Genomic DNA, 20,786 nt, shown 5'->3' with positions numbered 1-20,786 from the left:
GCTAGTAGGAAATGTAGGGAAGGGCTGTGAGACCAGATGTCCTGGGGCCCTTGCAACCTGAGATGCATAAAGCATGGGGACTTTGTTCCTCAGTAAATGGCTCTTGCATGCTGGCCAGGCCAGAGGATGCAGGTGGGAATGGGGCTGCAGCCTTCAGGGGCCCCTCTGAAGCTTATTTCAGGATACACAATCCCAAGCCCAGGTCACAGAGGAAGGACGGGGTGTGTTTACTCTGAGCCACTGCAGCCCAACCCAGAAAGCAGACCGCTGCTCCCTGAGCCCTGTTCAGCTTTGTTCTGAATTCGGTGTTCTTCACCTAGGTGTTCTCACATTTGCGTTGGTCTCTAGGCACACACACACACACACACACACACACACACACACCTCGCGCTCACTTCCAGTTCTCTTGTTCATACAAGTCATAGACTCATCAGTCACAGAGCTCTGGGTCTTGGTCTTATTACACCTGAGAAGAGTTTAAAACTACTTCTAAAATAAAAATACATCAACTGGCTCCCATTGTTGCTGAAATCCCCTTTGTGGGCCGCTTCCTCTCCCAGCGGCATCCTCCCTGCCCCCTCCCTAGGTGGCTGGGGTCCAGCTGGACCACCTCCTGCGGAGGGTGATTGCCCTTTTCTCTATCTGTTTTACAGCCCAACACATAGTAGGACCTGGGGAGAGCCCATAGTGTGTAGGGTTTGGACTTGGTTCAGATCTCAGCCCCAGCACTTCCTAGACCTGGGCCTTAAACAGGTGATTCAAACGTGCAAAACTAGGATAACCCTGGTTCCTGCCTCCCATTGACACGGTGCTAAGGATACTATACATGTGGCTTATTATTTTTAGCAGTAACTAACACATGCGATTTTGAGACTGAGGCACCAGCAGGACATCTACAGGCCACCCGACTCTGTGTCCTCATCCCTTTGTCTCTTGAAAAACGCAGACCTAACTGCTGGGTTTCAAGTGTTCTCACCTCCAGTTCACACCGCACACTGCACCTGGACTGTCTTGCTCAAGAATCTGAAGTGACTCCCTACTGCTGAGCAGAGTGAGTCCAAGTCCCCCACCCTGCATTCAGGCCCTGGAGTTTTTTGGGTTTTGTTGTTGTTTGAGACGAAGTCACAAAACGTAGTTCAGGCTGGACTTGAACTCACTATATAGCCCAGGCTGGCCTTGAACTCACAGTTATATTCCTGCCTCAGCCTCCTAAGTGCTGGGATTACAGGCATGCGCCACCACGCCCAGTCCCTCGAGCTTTGACCTGTCTTCTTGACTACAGTCAGGTTCACTTCTGCCTCTTCGCTCCCTAGCCCTCTTCCTGGAAGGTCTCTGCTGTATCTCTCCAAATTCTATGCACTTTTCAAAGTCCTTGGAGCCCAGCTGCTTCTGTGAAGCCCTTAGGGAGACTCTGCTTAACGTTGCTCATCCCCATCCCAGCTGCCAACAACCAGCATGAAAATGACAACCACAGCCCATGCATTTCTGGAGCACTTGTTCTGTTCCAGGCTCTGTGCTGGGTGATTTACCTGTGAAACCTCGTATCCTTTCCACAACTCCAGGAACTAGCATTACTACTCCCTCCCTACAGAGGAGAAAACTGAAGCTCGGAGGCTAGGGGAGTTGCCACAGGCCACAGGGTTATGAAGGGGCAAAGCCATTTCCTTCTCTCCAAGCTCATGGCTCTTAATGGGCTGCTTTTGTTTGGCCCCAGGACAGACACACGTTGTCATGCTACGCATCTCCGGGGAGTGCCCTGCCCACCGTAGACCCTGGGGAGGATTCCTCCAGGACTGGACGCTGTGTGGTGGCCCTGGGTAGAGTGGGGCTTGGGTTTGATTCGTTCTTGTTGCAGATTGACTTGCTTTCCCAACTGAGCAAGGCTCCACCCCCGGGCTAAAGCATGGTCTCTAGCATTCTCAGAAGCCCGTGCACCGACTAGGTGGTTGACTAACACTCTCAGGTCGTGGTCCATCAGGCTTGCTTCTAAGGCTAAGGGATGGGGTATGCAAGGCTTAAACAAACTCTAGGGTCAAATTTCAGTTTCATTAATTACCAGGAAGATGACTGAGTCATTGCTCCTGCAGAGCTCCTGTTGCCCCCGCTATAGAATGAAACCGTGTGCGCTTTACACAGCAGCGGCAGAGGTCAGCTGAATGCAAAGCATGCAAGGTCCCCAGCTTTGGAAACCGGCAACAACCCCCTCTCATCCAGAGCCTGCTGTGCACAGATACACTTCGCCTGCTTTCCACATGCCTCTCGTGCCAGCCCCAACACCCTTCAAGGTGGGACCACGTGCTGCCAGTGAGCAGGTCTGGGGTTCGGAGAGGTTCACTCTCCCAAAGCCACACAGTCTTAGAGAGATGGCACGGACCCAGCTCCCGTGGCACAGCACAGTGCTTGGGTATAGTTTGTTTAACATCCTGATACCCTTCCGCAGGCTGACGGTCAAAATATCTAACAAATGCTGCAGCACACGCCCAGGCAAATCAGCACAGATGTCCATCAGGATGTGCCCTGTTCTAACCTCCAGGCTCCACTGCCTCCCATTCTCGGGCATTCTTCCTCCCAAGATTCCAAATCCCCTCAGGGTAGCTCAGTGTGAGTCCCTTCCTTCCCCTTGTAGTGTCAGGCGCGGTGCAGTGTCCAGTCAGCAGCGACCTCCAAGAAGCAGCTTTGAGGCCAGACCTCAGGGAAGCCAGGAGCAGAGAGAGAGGACTTCCAGGCTGGGGACACAGAAGAGAAGGAAGCTGAGAGGAGACAAAGCAGAGGTGGTGGCAGATGCCGCTTACCTGTGGATGACGCGAATGGCTTTCCCCACATTGTTGTTGATGTCCTTTTCCTCTGTGAAGTTGTAGCGATTGGATTTGGCCTTCCACAGGAAATTCCAGGGACAGGCCATCTCTGTGGCTTTACAAAGTGGGTCACTTATCTGGATTAAAACTCAGATGTTGGTGGCTGTGGAACTACAGAGGGAGGAGACTGTGAGGCAAGCCTGAAGATGAATTCCCCGAACTGGGCCTTCCCAGTTCACTAAAGATCAAAAGAAAGCTAAGGCTCGCACCCCCACCTCGTCAATGCTTCATCTCCTCATCCCTGTTCGGGCGCTGGGTCTGAGCCTGAGAAACATAGACTTCAATTCTACAAAGCCACATAATCTAAAGGAACGATGTAGGACCTGCAGTGTCACCAGTAACCAAGGACAAACCTTATGGCCGTGAGTGTCCTTAGTCACCCGCTAGTTTACCTGACTGAGAGGAGGCTCATCCTGAACCCAAGACAAGATGGGCAGGAGCTGGGAGATCACTGTAACATGTCAGACTGGGCTTGCGTGCCTGACCCTGTAATCATTGTTCACCCTAAGGTGATAATGCCACTTTCTACTTTTTTATTAGTCAGAGAGAAAGTAATATTTTTGTTTTAAAAAAATGCATCTAACTCCCAGTATTTGAGATTATCTCCTGTGAAGAAGATAAAAATCAGAGACCCGAGAATTGGGTTTTGTCTGGACTTTCCCATAGCAAACCTCCTTTTTGGGAAAGGCCTCCTGCTGCAGCTAGAAGGCCTTCACACACATTGGAACCTAACCCCCCCCCCATGGCTCCAACCTCAGCTCTGTTCATTACTTGACCGGACTCAGGTTCAACTACAACTTGTTTCTTGTTCATGAAATGGGATTAATAATATCTACCTTACCAGAATTTTGGGAAGGGAAGTTACAAGTTATAAAAAATGGATAAGAAAATGCATGTAAAATAAAAATTCTTAGCAGGTACCCTCCCCGTTCTGAATTTCCCCAGAAACCTTTTCCTTGTAATGTATTGAGCACAGCAAATATTTGCAAAAAATAAACCTGAATAGGATGATCTCCCGAAATAGCCCAAATTCATGCAGTTTTTGGTTTTTTTGTTTTGTGGTGCTGGAGATGGAACACAGGACCTTAGGCGTGCTAGGCAAACCTCTACCACGAAGCTCCATCTCTGCCATCACCAGAAAATTCCCAGTTTTCTGAGCCCCCGCCAATCAGAAAGAAGCAAAACCCTATCAGAACACCAGCTTCCCCAGAGACGAAGACAACTCACCTCACACAGCTGGTTGAGTGGTCCTGCAGAGCAAGGACGAGGAGACTGGGGTTGGGGGTCCTTGGCCTTGAGATCGTCAGGAACACCTGTAACTGCCCAGTCTCCTCACTAATTTGGCTAAGAAGTTTCAAACTAGTGATGCTGAGATCTCAGGCAGAACCTCAGCCTTCAACTCACAACAAAGTTAATGATCACATCAGCAGTCAGGAAGTATTTATACTCATGGTATGCCACCCAGGGAACAGTTTCTGCATAAAGTGCTCTTATTTATTTCCAAAGGGAGTGTCCCTGGCAGGGTATACAGCTAGCCAATTTATGACAGGGAGTCCTGGCCTATTTTATTACATCACTCGTGTGTGCATCTCCAGTGAATCCACCTCTTCCTGGTCCCAGGTCTTAGGCGGTGGCAGTTTGTCAGCAGGGTGCCCCCTTGTACTAGAGTCACCAAGGACCTTGCCCTTATGTGGCCAAGCCACAGTGCCTCGCTTTCAGCATCCTGGGGATTTTTTCCTCAGCAGGAAGCTCTCTGGTTAATTTCTGTCCATCCTTTCACTTCCAGTTTGCAGCAGGAGTCCAGGAAATGGAGATATTGACCACATGCACTGGAAAAGCCCCAGGTTCCAGAAAGCCAGCGCTGCCGGCTGATGCCAATATTCCAAACAGGCCCTGAAAACAGTGAGCTTGAGGTTTTTGGAAAGGAGGGGAAGGAAAGCGAAGGCCTTTGACCCAGAGAGGCCTCTCAGGTGTTAGCTTCACTTACTCCCCATCAGCACTTGGTGAGCTTGGGCACCTGGCAGGTGGAATGAGCTACCACAGTGGGGAGATTCTTTTCTTCATGATGGGAATTATAACTTCCTATAGGGAAAATCAAGAGTTCTTATAGTTCCGGTTCTTCTGCTGCTTCAAACAAGGCATTCCCGTATGACATGGAAAAATAGCAACCACATTGGGGAACAGTTGAGAAACAGTAGGGGGAAAACTCACCCTGCGTCTCACCATCCTACCCCATCCCTGCCACCATCACTCATTCCTTGCCTGTGTTTCTCAGATTAAATTTATCATTAGAATGTATTGAGTTCATCTAAAACAAACTAGAAGTCACAGAAAAGGCATATCCGGAGCTCAGAGATTTTTACTGAGTGAACGAATGAAAAACAGGGGCAGGAAGGATTGAGCTTCAACATGGCAAAGGCACCTTCCTTTCAGGCTTCAGCCAGGTGAGTCTGGGTGATGACACTGAGACCTGACTCGGAGTCCCCACCTTGAGGAGTGCAAGACCTGAAAAGGAAAGGGGGGACCCTCAGTGAAAGTCCCCAGGGGAGAGGATAACAGAGGAGGGTTTGGAGGGATGATTAGGAGTTTGCCACACTGTAACCTCCAATCCTTGTTATTGCTCCCACATAATCTGGCTACACCTGCAACATGAACATGCAATCAGTTCAGTACTCATTGCTTGCCATTTGTGGAATCTTCTAGAGTCCCATTTACTTAGCATCACACACCTGATTGAATTTGCTTCACAAGATGCAGTCATTCCCTTACTGAGTTTATCAAACATTTAATGGAAGGACTTTGGGTACATGGACAGCAAAGCCCTGGGATGTGTGTGAATTGCCTTGGCTTGAGGCTGGTGCCTTGGTTGGCCCTCTTGGATATTCTGCCCCCAGGTGAAGGGGAATTCTCCAAAGGCAGCCCAGGTTGGTAGCTCTCTGCACAGGCATAGAGGTCAAGGTGCCTGGAGTCGTGGGCATCAGCTGAATGGATGAATGATGAATGATGCCAGCCAGAGAGCCTCTGAAGAACTGGCATAGGATAAGATAGTTGTGTTTCTATTCGTCCTCTTTGTATTCTGCTTATGCTACCAACCTGGGACACCAGGACACCAGTCACCTCCACATGACTCCAACCCAGGTGCCACTGGCTGTGACAGGGTTTGAGTCAGCAATGACTGTCCCCCTGAGCACTAGGCTTTGAGAACTTGGCTGGAATTAGGTGGCAAGGCCCTGGGTTCTAGTGTCAGCTCAACCACTGACTTACTGTGCCCTCAGGGAAACCAACCTCTCTCTGAGCTTGAATTTGTACAGGATTAAGAATGCCATTGATAAAAGTGAGTATATGAGATACAAGAAAGTGCTCTGAGCTATGGAGCAAAAAGACAACCAAACAGGAGTTTGGGATCTTTGCTGTGGGTCAAACAGTAAACAGCTACTTTTTTTGGTGACAGGGCTGGGGGTACTATAGATTGAGCCCCTGGTCTTTGCCTGAGCTACATCCCTAGCTCTTTTGTTTTACTTTTTAAAATTCTGAGACAGGATCTTATGAAGCTGGGCTGGGCTCGAACTTTCCTCCTGCCTCAGCCTCCCAAAGTGCTGGGATTACAAGCAGGAGCCACACACTTGGCTACCATTTACCTTTGACAAAGAGCACATGAGGAACATATCCCGCCTTCCAAAGTAGCCTTGCTCAGAGGAGTCAGCAATTCACCACCATCTCTTCTTTTAGATTCTCAATTCTCTTTCTCTCTCTTTGTAACATTGAATTAATTTTCTCATTGAAACAAAGTTCACATAATAAAATCTGCTGTGTCACTATTTTACAGTATATAATTCAGTGACTTTGGGCACACTATCATCTTCAATATCCATAAAAGGTAGGTTCCAGATGTCTACAGACACCAAAATCTGAGGATGTGCAAATCCCTTCTGTAAAATATACAGTATTTGCAGGTAATCTATACACATCTTTCCATTTAGATCATTTCTAGACTACTTATAGTACCAAATGCAGTGTGAATGCTATGTAAATTATTGTCATGCTGTAGTGTTTAGGTCATGATGACAAGGAGAAAGTACATGTTCAATACGGACACAATTTTTTAAAAATATTTTTGATCTATGCTTGATTGAATCTCATGGAGGCAGAACTTGTGGAGACAGAGGGCTGACTGCATTCAAACTGTTATGTAACCACCCCCACTCTTCCAATATTCTCTTCATTGTCCAATAGGAAGAAGAAGAAAAAAAGCAATACCAGATTTTGGTGGTGCAGAAAGTTTAGGCAACTCACCACAGTCACACAGCAGGCAGTTTATGAGTTGGGACAAACACTGGGCTTCTGATGCCCACACCAGAGCTCTCGCCTGAAGGACCTACAGCTGGCTCCTGTGCTGGAGGATGTCATGACTTTCCCTCTTGCAATTTCCTTCAGCTTCCTGGGCCTGCTTGAGCATCTTCTCCTTGGCTCTGCTCACCGAACAGGTGACATTCCTTGGCCTCTTGTGATGACAGATGTGGCAGGTGAATTCTGCTGGGGAGGAATCAAAGAGCACCTTGAAGGGCAGGTGGGGACAGGTGGTGGTGGAGGTTCCAAGGCTGCGGGGGAGAAATGCCCTCTCCCTCCACTACCAGGGTATTTCAGGCACTATGCCCACAGCAACCAACCTTAAAATCTCTCAGCCTCACCATCCTGGCCCAAACCTCCCTCCAATAAAGTCCAGCTATGAAGAAGGTTCAGCTCCAGCTGGCTCTAGAGGCTTAGCAACTTTCTGCAAAATCCCTTTTTTGCAAAAACAGCAATCAGAGCTAAGGCTTATGGAGCAAGGTGTTTAATTGCTTCTACTGTTTAATCCACAGAAGAGTCCTTTAGGGTGGGCATTATTACTAGCCCCATTTTTTAGATAGGGAAATTGAGTCTCAGCAAAGTGAAATGATTTAACAACACACACACAAGGATAAAACGCTGGAGTCCCAGCCCACAGGCTGGGGCTCTCCTCCCCCGATCTCCCCCAACTCCTTGGAGAGACAAGGGTGAGACAGAACCCCCAGAAGCCTGGCTCCCGGGCCCATGTTCCTGAATCACACCCACTGCCTTTCTTTGCATCTTTTCTCCCCGCACTCTCCTGTAGTAACAGTTCTCAGCGATAAGAATAATTATAACTGCCATGTATTGACCACTTGCTCGACAAACATAACTGGGCCCTGGGCTTTCCATTCATTTTCTAGTCCACCTTCCAGTCATACCATGCAGTAAGTATTGTTGTTACCCTGATTTCACAAATAAGGAAACTAAGACTCAGAAAGGTTGGGAAGCCAGCTGATGTCACTCAGCATGTAGGAGGCAAAACTTAGGTTTGACCCAGGGGTAAGATCTAGGGTCCTAATGAACCCCGGATGACCCCTGCCTTGTGTACCCATTTCACTGCGTGTACGAACACCCTGGGGGAAGTGGGAGGAATAGGAAACTGAGGCCAAGGTAAGATCTGAGGCTTACCTGTGGCTCACTCGTTCTCTCCTTGGTGCCAGGGCTTGGTGCCAGCTGGAGGAGAGGTACAGGCAGGCAGAGTTCCTGTCTCATGCCCTTGCCTCACAGACACACCCACAGAATCTTCTCATCAGCTCTCTAAGAGAACTACTCTTATCTTTAATTTTTAGAGGAAGAATCTGCAGCGCAGAGATGTGATGGGTCTTGCCTGGCTCACCCACGCAAGAGACATGCCTGAGCTGGAACTTGAACTCAGAACTGTCAGACTCCAAACGCCTGGTTTGTCCCATGCCATGAATTTATAGGGGCACCAGTTAGGCAAGACTCAGCCTAATGCTGGGTAAAGGGGCCATCTCAAAGATGTGGTCCTTGTCTTCGCTCCCAGAATATGCCCAGTGGTAACGGGAAGGAAAACACCCTTCACTCTGCCCTAGGCTCCACGAGGACAGGAAGACTGTGCCTGTCACTCACTCCTGTATTTCCACCGTGCACAATAGATTTGTGCACTTACTACGTGCATTACACATTACACAAGCTCATAACAACTTGTAAGGTAAATGTCATTGTCTCCTTTTTGTAGGTGGGGGACTGAGGCTCCGAGAGGCATCCACTGGCTCATCAACCTGCAGATCTAAACCTCTCAGCACAAAAGCCACACTGTCCTCCGTTCTTCCTTGAGGGCAGTGCTGGCTTTGCTGCTCAGGTGCTGGGGACATGTGGTCTTCAGGGCTGGGGTGCTCAGGAGGCTAAAAGCCTTCAGGTGACAGGAGCACTTAAAGGATAGAAAGATTAAGACAGGATAGAGGGACAGAAGAGCATCTCTCGGCCCAAGGGAAAAGCCTCAACATCATCGGTACTGCAAAAAAGATGACTAATATTCTCCCAAGTGCAGATTCCTTATCTCTCAGCCTCAAGGAATTTCTCACCCCCATCCAGGAAACTCCAGCTCATCATCTTAGTACCAGGTGCCCCAAAGGGGGAAAAAAAAGGAGCAACAGGGTCATGGGGCTGGAAGTTCGCAGGGAGATCATGCCACATGCCATCGGGCCAGCGAGGAAGATTCCAGAGTAGCTTGGGCTGGCTGTGGGAGCCAGAGGCCACAGGTGACTCTGTCAGGGCAGGTTGCTGTGGGATGACATTTCTGAAAGGTCTCCAACATTAGCAGTCACTATCATTGCCCTATGCGGGCAAGCTGAGAGGCCAGACTGGACTGTGCTGCAGTCCCAGCCCAGACAGATCCCAAACTGAACCAGTAAAGACTACTCCATAGGGTGTTCCTGGGGAGAAAAGGAAATCATGTCTGCAAAGCGCCAGGCACTCATTACATACCAGCTCCCTTCTCAGTAGATGGGGAAACCAAGGCCAGAGAGTAAATCATTCCCAATTCTCTTCACCTCCACCTTGGTGGTGGGCTCTGATACCACCACGCTTTTGAATAATGGTGGCTGCTCATATATTCTCCCCCATGAATGTCCTGTTACCTCATCATTTGCATACTGTAGGTGGTCAGTAGATGTTTTGATCAATGGTGTTCAGTGTAAGGTCCCTATCAGTGTGAACTTGGGCCTCTTTTCAGTCAGATGACTGGTTTCTCAAAGAATGGTCAGGGTACCTAAGACAAGCAAGAGAGGACTCCAGGTGGTACATAAAATAATATTTTTCATTTTAATAATTGGATTATTTATTGATGTGATTACTATGGCAATTGACTGATTTTCCACTTATAGAAAATGATTATTTTAGAAATATCTTTACTTACGTTTAAAAGGGTCAACTTAAGGGCAGGTGATATAGCTCAATGACACAAGCACCTGCCTGGCAAGTCAAGGTCCTGAGTTCGATTCCTGGTACCAAAAAAAGGGTCAATTTAAATAAAAATATTTAAACAAATATATGCATGTGTGACAAAAATTGTAAAGATGGGACACAAACAAAAGCATATTAGAGGACAGACACATCTATGCTTGTTCAGTGATCCATGGCAAGTCACAGGTCTTATCGGAGCTTCACTCTACTAACCTGTCAAAGGCAGGTGGTAGGAAGGGGTTTCTAAGGAGCCTCCCAGGTCTGATCCTTAATTTACTTAAGTCTCCAGCAGGTCCCCAGCCTGACAGCCCACGTCATTTGTCGGTTGGCCACTGGAGGGCATGAGTCACACAAATTCTGGCAGCTGGGAGCCCAGGTCTCCATCCTGTATGCACCACTTTGAACAACTTGGGATGACTGGAGCAGAGGGATTTCTGTTGGAAATGCCCAAATGATCACCCCAGGGTGCACAAACCAAGGAGGCCCCAGGAGATGGTCTGGCCTTGCTGACTGAGTCCTTGGCACGTGACTCATGTGGGTTGGCGTAGCTGGCACAGTGCAGGAAGACCTGGCCTGTCCGGCAGCTAGCAGTGGGGTTCCAGCCAGAAATTTTCTTTAAAGGCCCAATTCTTGTTGGCTCACTCCAAAACATACTCCCTCTCCTGACCTGCTGTGTGGCTTCCTGGATGCCTGCCATTCAAAGTTGAGGAATAATAGCTAGGGTGGACCTGGCCAGTCCTGCTGAGTGATGCTTCAGGGGGACAGGATTCAGGTGCGAGTGCTGTATCTGGAAGATGCAAGGGACAACAGTAGAGAAGGAAGAAATGACACAGGGAAGCACAGGCAACCACCAAGGGTGTGCTATAAGCCAACTGCCGAAATAGGCAACTGAGGCTCAATCCACTGGGAAATGTAGAATATGAGAACACAGGACTCAGAATGATGCCACCTGGGCTACTCAAACAAAAATTCCACAGTGTCACTCACTGACCGAGGCTGTTCCTAAGGACATCAAGTCCCCCAGGCCTGCTGTGGACAGACCAGCTTTCTTAATTCTGGAAAAGTTCTCTGGCCCAGTATGCAGGCTCTGACAGTTGGAATTCACAAGGTGCCTGGCATGAGGGTTATAAACAGACATCGCTGCTAGATTGGGATTGGGTGGGGGAATTGGGATTGGGATTAAGTCAAAAAGAAGTGTGGGGTCATTTTTTCCCGGACTTCTGCCTCTAAGAATGCTGTATGCTCATCCAACACATGTAAATGCCTCCCCCAGCTTAGCACCCACTCTGTGTCCTTTCCTAAACAGTTGTTTATCTTTGGCTGGGCTACAGAAGCCCTCTGGACCACCTTTTCCTCAGGTAGGGCCCTCCAAAGCACTCAAATATCTGGGCTTTCCAAGTTGCCCCACTTTATCCATGTCTTGTCTCTGGTGCTCTTGGAGAGACGCCTTCCTAACCAGAACAACCCCCTTCCAAAAAAAGAAAAATGCATCTCTGCTCCATTGTCCACTTTGTGCACAAATATTTGGTGCATCATTGTTTATCGGTGTCAAAAACAGACTCAATGATCAACATTCAAGAAAGGCACGTGGGTCTGGCTTTATGGTGAACTATTATGTAGTCAAAGAATATGTTAAGAATTTGTTATGACTAGGAATATTTATGATATCAATAGAGAAATATCAATTATAGTGCAAAATAATCCCTACCATTATGTGCAATTAAGACATAAGAAAAATTGATAGAAAGATACTAAAAATAGCAAATGTAGTGGAATTATAAGTGGTGTTTTTCTTCTTTACCCTTCTCTATATTGGCAATGTAGACATGTTTTAGATTTGTAATCAGAAATCAAAAAAAAATTACCTTTTAAAAATATTTGTCAGACATGTAATATACTTCTGGGTCACCTTCCCCAAAGGAGAGAGGTTTCGGGTCATGTTTTAATGGCAGGAGACAGAGAAAGGGCAGTGACCCAAGCTCCTGGCAGTCCTGCATTCATTTTACACACGTACTGTGAACATAAGCTGTGAATCACCAAGCCTGGTCCTGGCCACCCAGAGGCCAACAATGGCAGACAAGCTGACTCTCTTGTCCTCTGTGCTGTTAGCAGCAGAGATGACAGGGTAAGACCCACAGCCTGGCTGAAGTGGTGCCTGTGGGGTCAGAAGCTGACTCCTTGCAAACAGAGCAGAAACTAGGAGGACAGGCTGAGGATGTCAAAAGGCCAGCAAGGTTGGTAAGAGCAGAGCTGCTCTCTCTTGAAGCAGAGGTAGGGGTCTGGCTTGTGCAGGAAAGCGAGAGAGAATGGGGGAACGGGAGGAGGGGCCTGCTAGCAATCTGGGTGGAAGACCAGGGGTGCGCTCAAGGTAACAGTGGGGGCCACTTTTAGGCAGATCTGTGGTAAGTCTCAGGCCTGTCCCCTAAAATCATCTGTGGACCTTAAAGTAGTTTTAGTGTCTATCTTATTTCACTGATTATAGTGTTTCCAAGGTTCATCAATTTTGTGGCATGTTTAAGGACTTCTTGTTTTAAAATCTTTCATATATATATATATATATATTGCTTTTCCTTTCCTCTTTTCTCCATTCCCCCACCCGTTTCTCTTTCCTTTTAAAAGTACTTCATTCTTTGTTGACTGAATAATATTCCATTGTGTGGATAGACCACATTTTATGTAACCATTCCTCAGTTGATGGGCAAATGGGTTGTTTCCACTTTTTGACTATTGATGAATACTGCTGCTGTGAACCTCTGAGTACCGGGTCTTGTAGAATATGCATTTTCAATGCTCTTGGGTCTGTACCTAGGAGTGGAATTTCTGAGTGATAGGGAAACCTCACCTTCTACTTTTTTGAGGAACTTGCAGACTGTTTTTCAAAGTGGCTGCACCATTTTACATCTCCACTGGCAGAGTATGAAGGTTCTAGTTACTACACATCCTTGCCAACACTTATTATTGCTGTTGATGCTATTGCTTCCTAGTGGGTGTGAAGTAACCAATGGACTTTTGAGGGATGAGTGTGTGGTAAACCAGTGGTTGGATGGATCATTGTGTAGAAGTGGATGCCCGTCTCCTTGAGCCCGAGCTCTGCTACTGGTAAGAGAGTTTCTCCCCAAGGTTCTGAATCAAAAAGAGACACAGCAACCTGCAGCCTGGCCTGGACCAAGGTTCCAAATGCCCATCTGCCTCAGCCCTGGATGGCTCTAAAGCACACAGGTAGCCTGGACTCCTGTAGCTCATGGAAGGTTCCAGAGTAGACACTTCTGAGGCAGGACAAGCTCTGTAATTCCTCTGAGGCTGCTCCTCTTCAGTGAAATGTGAGGAAGCTGTGAGAATAAACAGATGCATGCACAGAAGGCACTTGGAGGATGGGAGTTTCCTTTTCCAATTTTTTTCACGGGGGCCCATCAGCATCCAGCATGAGAGCTGAACCTCTTGCGTGGTATTGAGCAGGTGGAGGACAGCATCTGATTAGTGTTTGTTCAAGTTCAAGGGCAGGGCCCCAGGCAGGCCTCATAAAAGGGATACCCAGATTCCAACACAGGTTGTTAACCTGGCCTCTGGGCACTCCCAGAGACTAATAGTCTGAATAAGCATACACAAACCAGCAGCTCCAAGCAATTTACTGGGTTTCTTTTTTGTAACCAGTTTCTGTCAGATATTGTAGCAGAGCTTTTGTGTAGGCAACCTATATGGAAGGCAATCGCTGTGGTATTGGCAGCTTGGAGATCTTGAACTGGCTTTACAGGCAGGAAAGGTGTACTATTTGATGCAGGTAGGGGTTGCTTGTGACAGAGCCCAATCATCAAAGGGGCATAATTGATAGCAAGCACTGGGGGTGTGTCCTTTGCCCATACTTCTGGAAATGAGTCTCTCAAAATTTCAGGCTTATGATTATTAGGCATTTTAGGCTGATGTAGGTGCTATTTTTCTCCTAGGGTACAGTCAAAGTCAATACAAAGTCTGGGACAGTGGATCTGAGTGTGAGGGAGGCTGGTCACATCCAAAGAGACATAGAGGGCACTCAGGCATGTACAAAAATTCATGCTTGATAAAGTGTCCATCAATCTCACAGGCTCTGCTTTGGCAGAATTTCTTTTCAGTGGGAGTGCCAGTGGGTAACTTCAGTAACTTTAGACATGTTTATTGGCTTCTTGCCTCCCTCTTTGAGGTCTGCCAGGAGAGCAGTGTGGTACTGATCCAGGGCTTCATGGCCCTCTGTCACATTACAGCTCCAGTTTGGGCACACTTGCGGGAGGACTGTGCTCACCCAAGCATCAGGATCAAGCACAGTGGCAGAAACTTTTGACTTTAGCCAGGCTTGGTCCCCATCTAAAATGTGGTGGCATTCTTCAGTATTAAACAGAGTCAGAAGGAGTTACCGACAGTAGAGCAGGAGGCTGTGGTGTGGGCAACAGAACTAGTGGTGGTGGAGTCGGGGCTGGCTGAGCAGCTTGGGGTTGAAGAGTGTAAGGAGGCTGCAGGTCAGTCTTGGGGTCCTTGGGCAGAACAGGATGTGAAGCTTTTCGGGCTGGGACTGAATCTGAGAGCCTCTCAGACAGCTTTGTGGGTTTGTTTTGATGACTAGGACGGCTTTCTTGTCATGTAGGGCACAGGTGCAGAGCCAAGGTGGGAGAGTTTTTAACCCCTTATGGCAACTGAGTCCAAGTGAGCTGGCCTTTATCTCAGGATTTCCCCAGTTAAAGAGGGTTATGGGAGCAACTCACAAGCAGAGGAAGGCATCTCTTAAATCTAGAACAGTCCCAAAAGGGTGCATAGGTCAGGAACGGCAGAGTGCAAGGTGATGGCTGTGTTGTTGACAGCACAAAGATCTTGCCCGAGGTAATTAACAGCCTATCAGGCTGATGTTAGTGCTTCTGTGACACCTGACAGCCACGGGGGTCGCAGTGAGGGGGCATGATTTGTGGAGAACCACGCAGGTGACTCTCCTTGAAAGAGGAGCAAGTGTCTCCATTTTGGCTGAGCCTGACCTTATTTCCATGTATTGATAAGTACAGAGCTGGCTAGGACCCTTTCCTTATCCCTTCAGTTGGCTTTAAGCAATGCATATAGGTCTAGTGCAGGTGCTGATGGTAGTCTTTGGAGAGGGCAGCGTGTTTCCTTGACACCCCCCCCCCGTTGTTCCCACGAGTGAACCAGGATGAGTCAGGATGTGTGAGCCAATGCCGCACACTGTCCGCTGGGACTGAGCCTCAAGATAGAGTCCATGACTTCCTGGGGCTTGAAAGATTACACATCAGAGCTGAAGTACCGACCCCAAAACATTAGATTCTATCTCAATTGTGTTATGCAGATTACTCTTTCTGCATATCCTTCTCTCTGCATTTGCAGAGGTGATTTCAGGCCTCCTACCTAGCTTAGCTCATGGCACTCACTTACTTCTCATGATTCTCACAGTCACTCATCCTCAATCCACCCCCTTCTTCATGAATGACTAAAACCCAGGTTCAGCCTTAGGTCAAGGCCTTTGTTCTGGATAGCCATCATCATGGCTAGGCTTAGGACCCCTTGGCACCCCATAACTACAAATATGCCTTAGTATCTTTATTCTTGCGATTGGTTGCACTGGAAGTGATAGATTGGAATTAATTCACTAGAATTCCAATAACTTTTCATGGGATTATAAATACAAACTTCCTGGGCTGCAATGAGGACTGGGAAGGGCTCTCTATAATGATTTATGGCCAGGCTCAGAGGCAAGTCTTTAGTTTATACCTCTGGGAGGAGAGATTTCAGAACGTCAGGATTATGGTTATCTGTCTCAGGCTGATGTGGGTGGAATCTTCCTCTTGGGGAACAGTCAAAGTTGAAAGTGCAGGGTTAAACAAAAGGGAGACTAATTGGCTTGGTGCTAAGGAAATGTCCTCCCAGGCTGAAAGCTTGTGTCTGGCAGAGGGGAGAAAGGCAAGAGTCCTAGTTGCCCCAGTGACGGTAACTTTTTGACAGAGGAAACTTTTGAAGGTAGAAACCTCTGTTTCATTGTCTACCAGGAAAGTGACAGGTTTGCCCCTGACTTTTGCAATGACCACAGGCCTTCAGGGGCCCAATTTGATGCAGCTCAGTCTGTCTTATCTATTCAAGCAGGGCACAACTCATTTGTCAGGGCTGATGGCCCAAATTTCCTCAGTCAAAATGTGGAACTCAGAAGGGATTGTTGACAGTCATCTCAGGTGGACATTAGATGACACCATCTGATCAGGATAGGCCCCCATGTCTGGCGGGGGGGAGGGCTCTGTGGCTGAATGCAGGTGATGAACTGGAACTGGTTCAATTGGTTGGAAGAAAACAAGTCAGGAATAGGGGATGCAACTGTGGTGGCCAATGGGGGTGGCCAGGTGGAATTCTCAGGAAAAAATGAACCTCTTTTTTTTTTTCTTTGAGATACAGAGAGCAGTTTCATTTCATTTTTAACTCTGTAAAAGCCCTTTATCCTGCAGTCAGGGACTGTGGGTTTTGACTAATTAATTACCATCTCTGGCTTCCTATGTGTGCATTGTGTACCCTCAAACAATGGTACAGCAGACAAAGGGTGGGTGCCTCTCATAGAGAAACCATTCAGATACCTGTCTGGCTGTGCCCCTCACGGGGATTTAGGCAAGACTTAGTAAGGAGGGTGCAAGGCCTCTGTTATGCCATACGTCAGTCACCACAGAACCACAGATGAAGGCCCAATCAGCCACCTTGTCCAGTGCTGCTCAGTCTTAGTGCACAGACTGAGCAGCCTATTGCTTACTCTGTCCATTCCACTCACTCACACTTCATTCAGCAGACACTCAGAGGTTAAACATTCCAACCTTCCTCCCCTTGACGGTGGCCTTAACTAACAAGAGTTGATCAAGCTCTTCTTCTGCTTGAACTGAGCAAGACTGACAGACTAACTGCGGTGCCCTCAGGGGCCTTACCAGAATCAGGTGGGCAGACAGACAGATTGTATCCTCCTCCTTTTGGAGTCTGATGTGACCCGCTCAAGCAGGGAGCCAGGAATCCTCCTCCAGACCTCTGAGGGGACTTGAGAAATCTCAAGGGCATACCTTCCTGTTGGGACCTGGAGAGGTCCTTGCTCTGTCTGCAAGGGCCATGACCAGTGACCAAAGAGGTCAGCATGGTCAGTCTTCCTGGACAACACACCTGAGGCAATGGCAAGCAAAAGCACCAAAATGACGCTCAGGATTTGGAGGCAGATCTATTTACTTAAACGGGCACTGACCAGGAACAATTCCAGAATATCAGGCCCTGATCTCTGGTGGTCTAGGGCTTATATGAGATAAGCAAGCAGGAAGTAGAGAGGCAGAATGCCTTGTGAATTGGGGGTTGGTTTATACACTATGCATCATAGTGACCTGCTATGCATCACAGTGACCAACTGTTTCTAAGAGACAGGAGCAACTGGATCTGGAACAGGAACTATTACCTGGGCAACTAACAAACTGAAGTATACTGGGGCGGGGAGCATTTTCTGTTACAGTAGAACTTGTTAGTTGGGCAGTTTAAAGGGCAAGAGGGCAAGAGGGACCTTTGAAATAAATTGGTGTGAGGTGGCAGATGTTTCTTGCTGGCTCTACCCATGCTTCAGGCTGAACTGAGAACCAAGTATCTATCTGGTTCGTGGAGAACCAGGGCTGTGGTTGTCACTAACTGCCTAGCAAAGCCATAGGCACCTGCAGAGCCAGGAACAATGATGAGATTCTCAGCGTGACTTCGTTTCCTTTATATAACATGGAGACCATCCTGCCATCCCTCACAGGACTGTTGTGTAAGAGGAGACCTCATGGATCTAGATTGAGAAGGAAAAGAGGGGAATATATGCCCTCCATTTTGCCCGAAGAGAAAATTAAAGCAGGCATAGAGTTGGGAGAGGTGGAGAAAAACCACAGAAACTCAAGCAGCCTTGTGACTATAAATCTGTCCCAGGTCCATGCTCCACCTGTAATTCCATAGTCACTGTTTTGTCTTTAGTACTTAACTCCCATCTGGAGGGACTCTTTCCAGAAGTGTCACCACATCTGCCCTGGTCCAGCTCACGTCTGAGAGGCTTCCAGGCCACAGTTGCCCTGCCACAAATCACATGATCTGACCAGCCAATTAGAGAGAATGGACACATAGGGCAGCCAGTGGCCTCAAGTGGTCTGGTAGACACTGTCCAGAGATTTGAATGGAGACAGACAGAAAAGCAGTGATTAATAATGGGGCTGGCATTCAAAGACCCACCCCCAAAAGAGAATGGGGAAGATTGGAGCCACCTAACTGAAGTCAGGAGCAAGCAGATGCCATGTGGGTTGGAGGCAGAGAACAGCTATGGGCCTGAGGAGGTACCCTCAGCCCAGAATGCTCCAGCTAGGCAGGGTGGACACAACCCAGGTGCTGAATCCCACTCTGGATTTCATTCTTTGGGGTCCCACTCTACAGGTCATGTGACCCTAGGCCACAGGTGCAGCTTCCTTATTGCCTACAGTATTTTGACAATAAACTGTCTGTTGTGAGGGGGTGTAACATTTTGCCAGTTCCCAAAAGGAACCTAACACAGGTGCTGCAACTTTATTGAGGAAGTCTCCCAGTTCATGACAAATGAAAGCAAATGGCTTACTGGGATTGAGGAAGGAGAGGTGCTTGGGCTATGATAAGGGTTGATCCAGGAAACTACATTGAATGCAAATTTGCAGGGCTTCTGAAAAAACAGGGAGCTTTGCTGAATTCCGTTGGAAACTCAGCCATTCACAGACAAACCATTCGCAGCCTTATACTGCCTTTCGCAAACAGCCAGCTTTGTGATCTGACAGTGAGTACGTCTATCCCACATGGAATACAGAGGCATGGGTTTTCTCATGTGTAGAGAGGGTCAAACCCCTCACACGAAGTCACACAGCACTTACAGCTTACCTGTCGGAAAGCTGATGCAGGAGGCTTAGTGCCTGCTCTGTTGTCCATGCACTAGGTCTGCAGATTGCGTGTGCTTGGCCTGTTGTAACTCAGGGCCAGGAGCTTGAGGGTCAGGAGTCTGGGAGGGTTCCAGGGGACCTAAAGCCTGAATAGGAGTTTGTTTTGTTTTAATTAGTATTGACTTTTGTTTTGGTGTAATTCTATGAGTTTGTACATTTGTGTAGATTCGAGTAACCACCACTATACTCAGGTTACAGAACAGTTCCATTGTCCCCCCAAAACTGTCTCATTCCCCTTGGTGGTCACACCCTACCCCCAGCCCCAACTCCTGGCAGCCACAGTTATATGCTTCATCCTTATAATTTTTCCTTCAGTAGATTGTTATATAAGTGAAATCATACAGTGTAACATTTGAGACCAACTCCTTCCACCCAGCACAGTGCCTTTGAGAGTCAGTCACATTGTTGGGTATGGAATTCATTTCATTTCACTGCTGAAAGGCATCTGCTGTACTGGATGAAGTTCAGTTTAGTTATTCATCCACTGACAGACATATGACTGACTTCCAGCTTGGGACACTTAGAAAGAGAGCTGCTAAACCTCCATGTACAGGTTTTTATGTGGATAGAAATTTTATTTCTCCAGGTTAAACCCCTAGGATTAGAATTATTGGCTCAGGTGTGTGAGCTAATGCCAAATTTTCCCAGAAAGGTTGCACCATGTCCCTTTTCTGGCAGCAATGAGTGAGAGGTGATAACCCTTGGTGTCACCAGGTGTTTGTCTGGCTATTCTGTAAGGTGTGTAGTTGTATCTCGTTGTGGTTCTGCATTTCTCTAAGGACAAATCATGTGTTAATTTGCCATCTGTCTATCTTCTTTGGTGATAGGTCAGTTTTAGTCTTTTGTTCATTGTTTAAATTTGTTGTTCATTTTCCATCTGTTGAGTCTTGCAGATTCTTTAAATAGTCTGGATACGAATCCTTTGTCAGATATATGGTTTGCAAATATCTTTTCCCAGGCTTTTTGTTTTTTGTATAAAGTGTCTCTTGTGAGAGAAAAGTATTAAATTTTAATGAGGAACAACTTGTCAATTTCATTTTTGTATGGCTCATTTAGCACGATTTTGTAGAACAAATTCACTGGCCTGACAAGGGGAGAAAGGGAGTTCTAGACAAAGGAAACAGCGTATGCAAAGGCCCAGAAGCAGAAAATCAGGCTGAGGTTGGAAATTGTAAGTGGTTCAGTACTGCTGAGGAGGAACATGTGTGTGTGTGAGTGTGTGTGCATGTGTGTGTGCGTGTGTGTGTGTGTGTGTGTGTGTGTGTGTAGGGCTGGGGAAAGGGAGGAAACTAGAGAAGGAACCAGATCACAAGCCTCTTGGAGGCTCTGCCAAGAGGTGTAGGCCTTTCATCTCATAGATGAAGGAACTACCAAAGGTCCTGGTAATTGCTTGCTTATATCTTGCTTAATTTTTTGTTATAAGAATTACATATAATTTATTATAGAAAAATATAGATTGACAAGAAGGTGATTAAAGACCTATATAATCCTACCACCTAAAGGGTAGTTACACTATTAACTTGGCTGATTCTTCTATTTATATACATACAGACATAATTTTTTTCACAAAAAAATGAAATCATTCCGGGGCTGGGGATTTAGCTCAGCGGCAAAAGCGCCTGCCTGGCAAGCGCAAGGTCGTGAGTTCGGTTCCCGGTACCGGAGAAAAACCAAAAAA

At 47.4% G+C, this 20,786-nt stretch overlaps 1 protein-coding gene and 1 long non-coding RNA gene across 4 annotated transcripts in view; both read right to left on the bottom strand.

The window, feature by feature from the left end:
• Nos2 (nitric oxide synthase 2, inducible) overlaps positions 1-2,902 on the bottom strand; it is a 34,450-nt gene extending 31,548 nt beyond the window's left edge. For both annotated transcript variants that reach the window (XM_005402773.2, XM_013503498.1), the window contains exon 1: positions 2,793-2,902. In XM_005402773.2, the coding sequence (XP_005402830.1) occupies positions 2,793-2,902 (110 nt within the window). The remainder of the gene's footprint in view (positions 1-2,792) is intronic.
• Positions 2,903-5,196: 2,294 nt separating this feature from the next.
• LOC102010160 lies at positions 5,197-17,216 on the bottom strand. Of its 2 annotated transcripts, none has more exons than XR_263781.2 (3): positions 17,075-17,216; positions 7,149-7,388; positions 5,197-5,360 (listed from the first exon to the last, which is right to left on the bottom strand). It is a non-coding gene; the product is annotated as an uncharacterized LOC102010160 (long non-coding RNA). The 2 variants fall into 2 exon arrangements; XR_263780.2 differs by lacking the exon at positions 17,075-17,216 and adding an exon at positions 10,102-10,187 and having other exon boundaries at positions 7,149-7,385.
• Positions 17,217-20,786: the final 3,570 nt, after the last annotated feature.

The sequence above is a fragment of the Chinchilla lanigera genome, unplaced genomic scaffold (genome assembly GCF_000276665.1).
Source record: "Chinchilla lanigera isolate Chin_1 unplaced genomic scaffold, ChiLan1.0 scaffold00080, whole genome shotgun sequence".
Taxonomy (NCBI): domain Eukaryota; kingdom Metazoa; phylum Chordata; class Mammalia; order Rodentia; family Chinchillidae; genus Chinchilla; species Chinchilla lanigera.
This window is presented reverse-complemented; position numbering and strand designations above follow the sequence as displayed.